Raw genomic sequence first — 14,592 nt, 5'->3', positions numbered from 1 at the left:
GAGTTGTTGTAAACATGGTAAAAGACTGACCATGTCTGCTATGATCCTCTACTGATTCCTGAGTAAAGCCTCCCTCCTGTGGGATTCAACAGGTGACCTTTAAGGCATAATGCCATTAAGCTCTGCGGCCAAATGTGTTTACCTGCAATATGCTGAGTACTTTAAGCAGTATGACCCCTGCAGTACCCCGAAAACCAAGCAGCGCCAACGCAATGATGTCCAAAAACACTCAGACTTAATGTGAATAGCTGAGAGTTGAGCCTCCATTGTTGCCATGAGCATTAATCAAAACAGGCATGACCGGCGAGCTGTCAGGTGTAATTTGAGAACGCAGCACGCTGACAGATCTATAAGGTTTACCGTGTCATGTGGGTCAGGACTCAGGACTGATTAGCACCACAGTGCTATGCTGCTACGCTGAGCTCAGCCAATAAGCCCCCAGGGTCTTATTAGTGCAAACAGGAAGAGGGGCTGCTCAGCGTGGTAACCTCTTGTGCTGCCATCAGCCAGCCGGCACCACAACCCAGCGAAACCTGAACTCGCAACCCGAGCCCGGGTCCACATCCTAAAACCCGGAGCACAGAGCACAGGCCTCCACCTCCATCTATTCCTGTCAGACTGTCTCTACTTCCCTCATACACAGACTTTAAAAATGTCACCTGTAGTTTTTTCAGATCCAGTCATACTGTTTTATTACATTTGTTTCTCCACCAGTGTGGATTAGGAGGAAACTTCTTGTGGCAACTTTACACAGTAAAGATCTGTGAAAATGAAAGCAGCGGTGGTGTTACAAAGAATCTTCTCCACTTCAAATCATTATGGAAAGAAACAACCCTGCAGTTGACCTTTGACTCCAAACAGAGTAAAGGTTGGCGAGAATGTACACAGATGCTGAGATAGTAGGTGTGTGGTGCTAATACGGGGCCTTCAGGAGCAAAACAAAGCCTCGGGAGACAGATCTTTGCTGAGACGAGCCAGCAGTGACAGAGGACAGAGACAGGGACAGGTTGAATCCCAACTTACAGAATCAGGTCGACCGATCTTTCTTTTCTTTTTTGTGCAAATGTGTGAAAAATGTGGTTTTAATCAGATATACAAGATATACAGTAGCACTTTCTTGAAGAATGAGCCACGCCACTCAATTTGGCATGGCAAAATTGGATGCAGGGATAATCTCAAGCAAAAAAACGTTTTGATTCTATATATTACATAACATAATAAAAGGTAAATGTGAAAGTAAAGTGGCTTTTATGTAACACCAGGCAGAATTGGTCCTGACCCTCACCCCTATCAACCAACCTGTCAACATACTGTATACTCTATCTATATTATAATGACATTTTACCAGTAGAAACCAGTTGTGCCACAAAAAATGAAGGGCCCCATTAAAAAACCTGTCGCATCAAGCAAAGTCCAAACTACTTCTAACAACAACAATGACTGTTTTCCTCCACAGCCTGAGCTCTGACCCTATGTCCTCCCTGCACCAGATCAACAGTAAACGGATGGACTTTCCCCTCTTGTGTCATGGGGGGAAGCGCGCCTCCTTTGCACTGTTGGATTTGACTCAAGAGTCGCAGCCGAGCGAGCGTGTGCAATAGACACAGGGCTGACTCACTGTTGTTATCTGTTACCCCCCCTCCCTTCACACACCGCCCCCCTCCCCTCCCCCCCCTCACCGGCCTGAATGAAAGGGAAAAAACGCTTCACGGGGGAAAACAGCAGTCGCTTTGACGTCACCCACTCCATTTTAAAGGCTGGAAAGGCCAGCAATGCGCCTCATCCTGGTTGCTATGGCGATGACATCAGACAGTACACTAATATAATAAATGTGTGGTACGGCTTGTATGATAACACCGTATGCGGCAGGATTTACGAGGCTGTTAGTTGAAAATGGATCTATTCCCGTTGCCATTCATGTCTGTTTTGACTCTTGGACAGACGTGCTGCACCAATACAGCTGCGTTAAGGCGCTTAGCTCTAATCCAGGCCTGGGTGAGACGTCACAGCTGCTCTTCCTCGCCTGCTGCTCTTCCCTCGCCTCCTGCATTACTAGTTAATTTGGTACAAAACAGCCTCCAGTTCCCACTAGAGATCTGTAAAGGAGCGGCGTAAAGGAGGGCCTCCTCAGCTGAGCGGCAGACTGCTGCTACCCCGGCATGCCTTCTCCTCCCATATTTGTTTTTAGTTCCCCCTGCTGCAGCAAGCCAATGAAAGTGTGCAAGCGGGGATCACAGTGGAGCGACTGCCTACATCCTCCTTAAAAGTCCCTGTATAATCTAGAGCAGATTTCCTTAGCCTGTTAAAATGAATCCAATCTTGGCCCGGAGGCAATCTGCAGGGAGCATGGTGGATTCTTTATTAGCAGGGATGTGCGGCTTCCTGGCAGCTCAGAGGGAAGACGGAGCATCAGCCATATTATACAGACAATATGTAGAGAATGAACAGAAAATAGAGTGCAGTGGTTTGCGTGTGGTAAGTGGGATAATACCTGCGGAAATTATACAGATCGAGACTTGAAACAACAAGCTACTTTTATCAAAATGTATTTGATCAAAGACTCGTCGCAATTTTGTCATTTTAATTGGAACACCTGGTGCAAACTTGCTTAATGTTGTTAGCATCGCTTCCAGTGATAATGGACACATGGCAGTAGTAATGTTAATCAATTTGTGTATTGTTTTCTGTCTTTCTGTTGATAAAAACCTGTCACATCTGTTTCACAATTTCAGTTTCCATATTTCTTCAAAGGTTGCTGCACATGTTGGTTCATTGAGTGCAACACCGCCCCCTGTGGAGACGTAAATACTCACACACGGATAAACGAGAACCCTCTTAGAACGCCTTAACTGTGCAGCACTTGTGTCAGACTGCAAGAACACAGGTGACGAGGTCGATGTCATAGCAACCATGAGTTTCAGATTCAATCTTATGCAATATTGTGAAATATCTGACAAACATAAAAGCCAGGATGACAACACCCTGTATGACCCCAGGTTGACATTTATATCAGCCTGTGCCGTTATCTGCAACTGATCTTAACGGGATCGACTGAGTATCCATAATCAATTAGTTTGATCAAGCAGAGGCCGACAAGCTGCGGGTTCAGCCGCAGGGACTGAGCTTTAATTTCAGAGGATCCTCGGCCCTTTGAGCTTGAAGCTGGAGCTAAGCAGCTATGACAGCGCAGATGTTAATGTCTACTGATCACTGAAACAGAACCTCTGCCAGATTTTGGGTTTAACTTTTGAGCCTCAAAGCTTTATAAGTCACAACAAATTGTACTGTAGGAGCCAAAAAATCCGGCTCTTTGAAGGATGAAAGTCGTTCCCCTCCATTACTATTATAATTCACATAAATGTATGCCGACTTCAGAGAAGATATCAAATCTCTGAATCTTGTTTGTGTATTTTCTGTTTTCTCATTAGATTAGCGTTTCCATTTGTCTTCAGATCAAACATGTTGTCGGATGCGTGTATAAAATGTTTGTTAAGCATTAAAATATTCAAGGAAATGAATCATCATTGAGTTAGACTGCTACAGTATCTGCATCCCTCTGTGTGTTTACATGCTTGTAGACATTACAGTGTTTGTGTCCACAAGCTGGCCGTCGTTTAATGTACGATATTCTAGTGCCGGTATAAATGTCATAAACAGATATTGATCAGAAATTAATTTCCCTTTCCCTTCAAAGTCCAAGCTGTCACTGAAACTAGATACCAACCACAGAGGAAATGTCAGCATTTCTGGAATATCGCTTTGCAAATAGGACACACAACAAACAGGAGGCGGTTATCACTCCCTCCACTCACTGATTAATAAGTCAGGTGTAACTTAAAAGCAGCAGGTCATCACCAATGTCTTTAATGTCGGCCATATTGGAAGATCTCATTTGCAGGCACATGTTTGTTATGTTGTTTATGGAGTTATTCTCTGCACAGTGTACAGAGTGTAACATTAAACATGGATATTTCATTCTCCTTCATATACAAACATATACGGATGTATTTTTGTTGTCCAGATATATAACTCCTACCATGACTCCTGCCTCCTTTCCTCTGAGTCCTACCCTCTCTCACACACGCACACACACACCTCCTAACCTATGAACCCACAGACCAGCCTGTATGAGGCTGAGGATATGAAATGAAACCATTAGCCCTGTTTTCTAACCACCACCGGGAAGTATGAGAACCGGAGCTTCAATCTTCAATCAAGCAGTTGAGGGGCTTTACTCGACTTGACCCGAGCTGGTGGCAATGGCGCAGGGTCACTCTGCTCACGGCGGACAACACTAGCTTCCATGCTGTCTGGAATTTCTTCTTGCTTGTACTCGAGCTAGGAACAACTACAACCTTCTGGAACCTTCCAGAACCTTCACGGTCTAGCATGGCAACATGGCAACAATGCAGCGACGCAGCTAATCCCATCACTCAGAGCTATCAAACAACAGAGTGCTGTATATAATGGGATCTCCTTAGTTAATCCTTCAAGCTTTAACACTCTGCGTCTGACATCTATCTTGCACTGAGGATGTCTGTGGGAGTCTGCCAGTCATTCAAATTGAGTGGAATATTTGAAAAATCAATGTGTTTGTGTGTGTGTGTGTGTACAGGCTTAGTATGTGTGTGCAGATGTTTGTATAGTATGTATGCTGTACAGTCATGTGTGAATTTGTATACACTGTGTGTGTGACATGTGTGTGTGTTATGGTACAATGTGTATTTACCTAACGCTTTTGTTTGTGTGACTGAAGGTGTGCCGTCTGTGTGTGTGTGTGTGTGTGTGTGTGTGTGTGTGTGTGTGTGAGAATTATGAGGCCAGTTGTGTTTATATCGTTTCTACAGTTTTTTGTAGGATGTGGCCCACTCTCTTACATCATCACAGACGTTTAATCGAAACCTTAATTTAAACATTAAGCAAAACATCTCTATAATCCAAAGCCATAATCATCAAAATTAAAACAAATAAAGGCTTGAAATATTTCACATTGTGTGTAATTAATCTATAATATATCAGCATTTCATTTTTTTAATTGAATTACTGAAATAAATGAACTTTTCCCCTCTATTGTAATTCATTGAGCTGCAGCTGTATATATACATAAAAATGCAACTCTGACATATGAATAATTGCATTGTAGTTTGTCTTAGTTTGTTATTATGACCCTACCTTTAAAATCAAACAAAACCTCTTCAAAATTAGAAATGTCCCACCCGCCCTCAATCAGTCATGGTTTCAGCCCACAACCAGATGACAGCAGCAGGTATGAACTCAACTTCACTCCCATGTGCATTTTGTGTCTGACGTTGCTTATTTGGAGGTCTTCTGCTGGACTTTCTCGCCCTGATTTTAAACACTTGTTCGGATGCTTTACACTTTGCTGTTGTATGTATCTTGTCACTGTGGTTGTTGCTTTCTTGGCCTGTGTGTCAACTTGTGTAAACTTGCTTTACGCACTGCTGTTACACACACGCACACAAACCCATTGTCCTCATGTGAACCAGGGAACCACACCTGAAAAAAAAAAAATCCAAATTTCTTGCCCGTGTGCTTTCGCTTTAAACAATCAATGCAGCAATGTTTGATTTGTGTTCATGTTTGATTATCTGAGTGTCATGCTGGAGTAGCTGCAGCTGTACTTGGCTCCTTCCTATGAAACTGCAATGATATAATAGTGTTTGGGTTCATGTGTAATTATTGAAATGAGATTTATTTTGCTGTTTTGTGCTCGGACTCCAATGTTAAACTTCCCTTTTAAACATGCACATCTGTTTTTCACAATGGCAGCTGGAAATCCACAGCACATGATTCAAATGCCTTTTATTGCATTTATGCTGCTTTTCATGAAGTGTTGGGACTGCAAAATCATGGCAATATTGGCATCAGCAATGTGTTTGCTATATGCTATGATCACAGTCTGGTACTACATACTTTAACACATAGTGTTAAATGTGTTGCTGCTCTGAGTGTTGGCAGTGTGGTTTCCTGCTTTTTGCTTATCTGTGGACGTGAATGGACTGAATCAATACCTGATACAAATCTGTGCAAGGGTGCAAGGTAAACTTTGTTTTGCAGCATTTGCATGACTAAATCAGAGGGGTTATTTCAAAGTCTAATCAACCCCCTCGTCCTCGCCGTGGGAGGTGGAAACGGGCCGAGTCCAGGTTTGCCAGACAGGATGCAGCCTATGCCAGGTAACTCTGCTAGCTGAGCCTGGTGAGTATCTGGTCTCATCTGGAAATGTGCTGGCTAACGGGGCTCTGGTCAAACCAACAATGAGTTATTATCGCTGTTGACTTTTAATGAGAATTGAATTCGCAAACACTTTTTGTACTGAAATGTCAATTTCAAGTACCAAGTATCCAAGTAGTTGGGTAATTTAGACCAGGTAGGCTCGTCTTTAGCATGGCTCAATCAAGTAATCGTCTACAGAATGTTTTTCCCTTTTTCCCCCATTTTAATTTTTAATCTGCGCCCTAAAACAGTCTGAAGGTAAGACATATTTCCTTACAGCCTGTTATGCCTCATGTCTCCGTTACAGTGCGCTGTAGCAAACACACAAACTGCTGTGATGTAATATTACCCACCGCAATAGAAAAATCGAAAACAAAATTTGATAAAAATATGTCACCACTGTCCCCACAGTCCAACCTTCACATAGAGGTCCCTGCCAGAATAGATAAGTGTGTGTGTGAGTGCGTTTGTGTGTGTGTGACAGACTGCTGCAGACATCTGATGACGATGTACTGACGTCTCGCCGGGATGAGTCAGACTCCATATCCCCGCAAACACCACCTCTCCATCCCTCCACACACACACACACAGACACACACACACACTCCACACAGCTATACCACATCTCTTTTTTTTCCGCAGCCATCACCTCAGCTCTCACCACACTGCTCTCCAAATAAGCCATGTGCTTATCCAGGAACATTGTGCAGACATGCTGTTGTATCACTTCGAGCAGAGTGTGTGATACATTTGGCATATTAACCCCAAGACACACACCAGCCAGCATACATACTGTAGCTGTGTCTGTGTGCGTATGTGTGTGTGTGTGTGTGTGTGTGTATGTGTGTGCCAGCGTATCACTGCCAGTAACAGCTTGCCCCAGCACAATCCCATCTGCTTCCATTCTGCTGGAGTTACAAATGAGCAAAATGCATCAAGTGTGTTCATGAGTTGCCTGGCAACTCTGTCCGGCATCATGTCTGAGCTTATGCTATGGGAAAGGTGCGTTCTTTGAGGGTCTGAAATAGCAACCTGAAATTGTAAAAAACATCACAAGAGGTGGGGATAAGGAGTGGGGATGGGTGGGCGAATTCCCAGGAAGCAGCTGTGGGAAGATTTGAAGCAGCTATGAACACAAAGCAATGGAGACGTAATACAGGAAGGTTCAAGGCCCATGCCTGAGACAATCAATTTGTTTTCATTGAATTCTATTGTGTACAGTACAGTTTTGTGAGGTTTTAATGTGAAAATTATACAGTACATCCTGGACAGGCACAACCAACCCATGATCTATGGGGCAGAGCATGCTTGGCTATAATAAGAGTACATTAGATTACTTTTGAAACCAGAGTCTTGTGCAGCCTTCTATGTTTTGTCATGCTCCTTTAATCTCTCTCTCTCTCTCTCTCTCTCTCTCTCTCTCTCTCTCTCTCTCTCTCTCTCTCTCTCTCTCTCTGGCTGTGTGTAAGAAAAAGTCAGATGTAGGAAATGCAGGAGGGTTGCGCTGCCATCTCACGTGTGTTTCTTCCGTGTGTCCCTCTCGCTATGAATAACGTTCTCTGTTGTAATACTGTGGTTATACAACGCGTAGAGCGTCTCCAGTCAAGCACCAGACAGGAAGTGTTGTCGATGGAGCACGAACAGACAACATGTTTTGACACAAACACGAGAGAGTAATTTACGACACAACTCACATATCCACCAGTAGGCAGACAATCGTCACTATTAAATAAAGGGTAAAAACTTGCACAAGCAACTGGTCTAAAGGTAATGAGATCCTATGATGGACAGGAGATACAAAGATTTGTCTTAAAGTATATTGATGCAGCCCATATGAAAGGATGCAGATAGATCCAAAGAATCTAAGGAGAATAATGGATACAATTCGGATTCTATGACTTAAACATCTCCAAAGGTTATTGGACGAATCGTAAAAGTATTCAGCTAAATCCATTGAAATCAACTTTTTCAGATATCCTGCAAATAGACAAACATGACAAGAGACACTGGAGCAGACTGACAACCAGCTCAATGCAATCAATACAAAACCACTCTTGCAAATTAACCAAACTTTAGTCCTGCAAGTCTTATCACTGTAAAATATGCTATCTACAGAGAAGCGCATAGGAAAGGTTTCAGTGGAGGAGATTTACCATCCTGTACCCTGCCAACAGTGAATTTCCCAAAACATAAAAGCAGAAGTAGATATAGCTGCAGGTAGTTACAGCCAAGGCTGCGTCGATGAAAGAGATAAGCCTGCAAGCGCTAAGAGGAAAAGGTAAACATCAGGGAGATTAGATGAGGCACATGCACAGTTTAAACATTGGTCCAAGTGGCAAAATGTAGCCGCGACACCGGGATAACACACTCTTTACATGTCAGGATTGTAAAACAAAGAGTCAAATCCTGTTCCTATTTCGCCCGCACGTTTCTATACGGCTCTAAGTCAACATGTTGAGTCGAAAGAAGAGCACACGCTGATTAAGAAGGGCGTCTGATTCTATCTGGAGTGTGTTACGGCTGGCTGTGCTCGCTGGCGTGCTGCAGGAGCGTGAGGTCAGGGTGTGGTTTCAAGTCAGCCGGCTGTGTGTGTGTGTGTGTGTTGTGAGTGTGTGTGTGTGTGTGTGTGTGTGTTGGGAAAGCGAAAGACATGGCCCAACAGCTAAAACTTGTTTAAGTCACGTGACCATACAGCCAAGAGTTCAGCTGCAGGCTCGTTGCTGGAATCCTTCAATGATGACAAACAGAAAAACAGAAACAGATTTGTTCCACGTAGAGTATCAGAGATTATTCGCTTATTCCTGTAAAGGTGATGGCACCCGGCGAGGGGACGGATGGTTTGGATTCATCACAGCGCTGCGTTTGAAAGGTTACATTATTCATTTGACCCAAGCTGTGTTCTGCAGAATGAGTCATAGTAGCTTGCATTTAGAGAGGAACTCTACCTCAGAGATTCTCTCAGAGAGTGGACAGTGTGTTTACCTACCCAGAAACAAGGGTTGAAGGGTCGTAGGCATGAAAAAGTGACACAAGCGAGTATAATTGTGTGGTGAGTGATTCAGTGTAGCTGATCCCTGCCAAGACCTTCATGTTATGAAAAAGCAGAACTGCAAGTTCTCTGCCATATCACATTACGATACGTGATAAGAACTGGATTACTTTGCAGGAAGAGGAAGAACGCACATGCAGATAAACAATTTAAGCAGACTCAACACCAACCTTTAATTTGTGCTAGAGAACCTAGACAGCTCTTTTCTCTTGCCAGACGTCTGTCCTTGGTGTGAAGAAGGAGAGACAGAGTGCGTCACGTGTTTCTGCCATCGTCTCATTTGCCTTAAGATGGCAACGCCTTTAAGTACCCTCACTCATCGTGGCACACAGTTGACACATTCTCATGTTGCCAGTTTGCACTGCGGAGCCCTTTCCTTTGCTTTGTCTTTGTCCTCTGAGAATGTCGGTGTTAACTTTACAGCTGCATTCTCCACTGGATGCGGGTGTGTCTCAGAGGCCGACAGGGACGAGCCTGCAGCGTTGACTCAGATAGAAGATTGGCCCTGGTGCACATTTGTAAGAGGTAGCTTCACTGCTCACTGCAGGTCATCTATTAGTTCTACGGCATCAAAATAAACAAAAGAAAAGGTCTGTTAATGACCACAACATTGCTTGCAATAAGGTTTAAGACTGGAGTTGTTGTGCAGGTATTTATCTTGACTTGTTAAGATAATTACAAGGTTGCAACGATTCTCTTCTTCTGGATATTAGCCAGTGTGTTCTGACAGCTCGGCAATCGGACTCAACAAAAGGCAGCAAACACACAAGGTAAATCCAAACGATGTCAAAGAAGTGACGGATATTACACAATAACCATAAATCATCCAGACAAACTTTTCCCATGAAGTGAAGCGCCACCGGGCTCTGTCCCCGCCCTCATAGGACTTGTGTGATCAAGTCCCAGTAGCCATGAGGAAGAGCTCCCCTAGGGTCAAACTCTCTCTCTCTCTCTCTCTCTCACCTCCTAAAGTAAAACTTGTTTGTTTTTCCTACACAGACAAGCCAACTGACAACCATCTGCTTTGTTTTCACAGTGTCTCCATTCAAGGATGTGCACTTGGTGTGGGGTTATTTCATTCATTCATGACACACCGATGCAAAAAAGGGATACTGTCACTTAATCAATCAGCATAAGCTCTCTGTACAGTCAGTTCCTCACATAGAGTCATTTAGATTCAGCAAATAACATAATCTCCATCCATAATGCTGTATATGTCTCACAATTATAAGGTAAAGGCAGAAAAAAACAGTATCACTTGCACGTAAGGTTTCAGTGCTTGACTCATTTAACGTTTTTATTTAACCATTATGCTTTTAAAAAATAAAGCAGCTGCCAGTGACTCTTGCTGTTGACTTCGGGGGTTGTGAGGGGCTGAGGAGGTGAACTCCCCTGCCTTCCCTCCCCTGTTTAGGGGCGTTAAAGCAGACCCAGTATCAGATAATGACCTGCTAACTGTGTCAGCACTCAGCCTAGAAATCCACATCTCTACGTAATATGTCTCAGCAGGATATGGATTGATGCACGCTGCTTTGGTCTGAAATGATTAATGCAACAAAGTCCCTGCGTCAAATCTCATCTTTAAAAGTCCCAGCATTTCAACGATTCGCAGGACAAATGTCAGTGCTCCTCGCAGTCGATTGATTCCCAACCAGCCAGCTTAATCTAATCAATCAGGTAAATAATGGCTCCTTCTGACTTTTCTGGGAGGTTTCATTTACTTCACCTTTTTCAGGAGTTTTCACACGGCAGACTGCAGACCACTCTGCTGTGCTGAATCATACTGTCTGAGCAGCTTTGCACACTTCTGTGAAGTGCTCATATTGGCTGTTTGCAACAGGCGCCTAACAGAGTTCAATCAATGCATTCACCAGGAAACAGGGAGAGGCTGATTTACCCGCAATGCCTCTATGTTATATCCAGCACAGACACACTGTAACACGCTTATCTTAGCTTGTGTTCAACGTTTACACCTGTATGCTGTTTGTACTGCAATTAAGGCAAAAATTTGATTAGATTAGATTCAACTTTATTGTCAGTGAGCAAGTACAGGTACAAGCCAATGAAATGCAGTGTAAGTACAAATACTATGGAATTAATAGGATTCGGTTCATTGAATACAGATGTTTAATTGTTTTATGAGGGAAAGCGCAGAGATTGCTAACAACAATACAGAACAATGGATGCCATGAGCCATATTGATGCTTCAGCAAATCTATTTACAATCACACGAGCTCTGTGCACCAGCGTCGAAAGAAAGAAACTGATCAACTGCCTTACTTGTAGAAATTATTTTTTAACGTTTATGTAAATGTCTTGATTGTCTTGCTCAAGGACTCAGGGAATGGGCCCAGCGTCTTTGTATTGTTTTCCCCGAGGCTCATCTCTGGATTCCCTGTAGTTCCATACATGTGTGACAAGCAGTTTAATTAGGTCGTTTCTCAATTTTCTAATTTGTCATTCAAGTCCATCATCCAGTGTATTTAACTACAGTGACTTTGGAGAATATCAGATTGAGGGCAACAAACAAGCGCAGCCGGTCGCTGGAGTGTGAAGGAGCTGGCACGGTGCTCTGATTGTCTACCTCAGGGGCAAAGCTAAATTTGACTCCACAGCACACAACCCTAATCAGCTGCATCAAAACAATCATTAACTAACCTCCCGCTGCCTCCCCTCTTTCTCTGCCTCACTCGCTCCTCACACAGAGGACCAGACACCGCACAACACCTCAGAGACTCACTCCCAGCACCTCACACCCACGTCCCGTCGTCCCCTCCACACAGCTGCGTGAGACAAACAGGACCTCACACGCCACAGAGACTGGGATCACGTCACGTCACGCAGCAGTACCCACACACACACACACAGATACACAACATAAAATGAGATGTAATAAAAACATTGTCGTCACTGATGTCCTGAAGCAGCTCTCACTTTAAGATTTATGCCCCTTTGATGGCTTTTATAGCCACGTGATATCTGTGTGTGCATGCCCACGTTTGTCTTGCTCCTCTTATTGATCTGGCTGTCTGGAAATGTCAGTAGGCACTACATCTACAAAAGTGAACTTAACTTCGTCATTCAGCACGAAAAAGAAGCCTGATGTGGTTTTAACTATGAAATTAGAAATGCACTAAAAGAGAAGCTACACCCACACAGCAAACAACCTTTTTTCGATCCATATGGGATGACAGCTCACCAAGTTATCACCGTGACAGACAGACAGAGAGACAGGCAGACAGACGAAAAGACGCCAGTGATTACAATACACCCACTCGGCTGCACACGAGTGTAATAATGGTAAATGTGCTTGATGTGGGCTTATAGAAACTCTGGCAGAGTCACTGAACCTCTGCAGGAGATTGTTTTGCTGCAAGAAAAAAATGAAACCAACCAGCAAACCGGTTCACACACTTCACCTACTACACATTTGCTGTCAACGCCTGCCTCACTCACATGTCCGGGCAAACTTTCCTCCAAGTGCTTTAATGAAATGTTATTCTTTGCGACCTGAAGAATAATGCTCTGGCTCTGGTGTTATCTGAGGTAAACATTAAATAATAAAGACTGAAACTGATTCTCAGCAGTGACACTCCAATCTCTCCTCTGTGTTTGTATTGGCCCTTTAAAGGTCCAAGGGTTATAAACCTAAGCCATTGGCTGTAATATGAGTGCTGCTCTCCCATAGGCTGGAAGGTTACAAACACACCATTCAGCCGCTGCCTCAGAATGGTGTTAGGAGGAGGCCATCTGCTCCTGTTTATGGTTCATTAACCTCGCTAACCGGGATAACCAGGCTGCCCCCACAGCAACAGGTACAAGAGCTTCTCCCACTGATCGATCCCATGTATTCGGAAAACAATACAAACTCCTTACCTTCCCAGAAATCCATAGGTATACTGTGAATCTGCCAGCAGTAGTGTGACCTCGCCTCTCTGCATGGATATGCTGCACTCCTCCAGGGCCTGCAGGTGCCAAACAGCAGGGTGTTATCTAAGGGCCACTGACTGACTGCATGCTTTATTTGCAGCTTATTACACAACAACTATAAAATCATAGCCAGGACAGCTGCGTCAGGATTCTTATCGTTTCTCGTAATAACAATATGTGGGTTAATTTCTGGCCACTGTTGGCTCTGCTGCTGCAACGCTTCACAAGCAAATCTGAGAGAGTTTCATTTAAGAGTGAGCTCAGCACATTCAGTTTCATTTGTGTTCAAACTTTGACTTAAACTGTAATGCATGTAAACAATCAATCTGGGTATCTGTGTGCATTTCCTCACTTTTTTTCCAACATTTGTTGGAAGAGATACAACATTCTGCTTAGGAAAATATTCAGAATGGTGGACAGAATTCAGAAAATTCTATTAATGGTTGAAACGTTATGGGCCAAAACCTGACCAACAAGGTCATTCACTGTTATTCAATGTAGTAAAACGACTGCTGCTCTTTCTTATTTGTGTGCTGTCATAAAAAATGTTCTAGCTGCCCTGAAGGGCTAGAGTGGTGCACCTGGTTTACATCTCCCTCTCCGATTACAAACACAAGTTTAGAGTCCTTCTCCACCACTGTGAGGTCCTCCAGGACACACTGCATCTTGGCGGTAACCTGCTGGCCCCAAAGGGGGCGTGGGGCCTCTGGGGTCCCAGGCTCCAGCACTTTCTTCCTCAGCAGGCGGTCATCTGCCAGACAAAAGCAGACATGGTAGTGTAGAGGAAAGGTGGCTGATCTGCTGCTGTGTTATTTTAGACAAGTTTAAGGTCCAAATTACATGTAAAGAGCAAAGTTAAATGAACCAAACACATCAGCAGATCTTGTCCTACCTGTGATGTCCTCCCAGTCTTCAGCCTTGAACAACTCCTCAAAGGTGCTGGTCCACTCTTCCAGTACGTAATCTTGAAAGAGGCTCTCCACTGACTCCCTCTGCAGCACCTCCTGTTCTGCCGACGGGTCTTGAAACCGAACTGTCTTCCAGCTGTTTGTTTTACTGAGTCTCCTCTGATTTTTATACTCTGTCTTTTGTTCGCCATCTTGTTCAGAAGGATCACAGGGGCTCTTTACCTGGTTCTCTTCACTCAGAGGCCCACAGCTTTCGATTTCTCCTTTGTCCTTCCCACTCGGCTCCTCTGCCGGCTCGCGGGGTACCTCGGCAGAACTGTCCTCATCGGCGAGCGCAGGAAGGACCTCCATTGCCTTAGATTCCTCTTTACACTCTTTACTCTCCTCGCAACGTGTGCTTGGCTCCATCTCACTACACAGAGCGAGGGACACCATCTGTGGAAGCCGCCGACACAGCTGATCCTCCAT

At 44.1% G+C, this 14,592-nt stretch overlaps 1 protein-coding gene across 1 annotated transcript in view; it reads right to left on the bottom strand.

The window, feature by feature from the left end:
- Positions 1-14,592, bottom strand: part of fkbp16 (FKBP prolyl isomerase 16) — a 21,475-nt gene extending 6,883 nt beyond the window's left edge. The window contains exons 1-3 of the mRNA XM_076142022.1: positions 14,109-14,592; positions 13,798-13,967; positions 13,163-13,251 (exon numbers count right to left, since the gene is read on the bottom strand). Of these exons, the coding sequence (XP_075998137.1) occupies positions 13,163-13,251; positions 13,798-13,967; positions 14,109-14,592 (743 nt within the window). The remainder of the gene's footprint in view (positions 1-13,162; positions 13,252-13,797; positions 13,968-14,108) is intronic.

Source organism: Genypterus blacodes, unplaced genomic scaffold (genome assembly GCF_046128005.1).
Source record: "Genypterus blacodes isolate CSIRO-AG114 ecotype Tasmania unplaced genomic scaffold, CSIRO-AGI_Gbla_v1 ptg000021l_1, whole genome shotgun sequence".
NCBI classification, from domain to species: Eukaryota; Metazoa; Chordata; class Actinopteri; order Ophidiiformes; family Ophidiidae; genus Genypterus; species Genypterus blacodes.
This window is presented reverse-complemented; position numbering and strand designations above follow the sequence as displayed.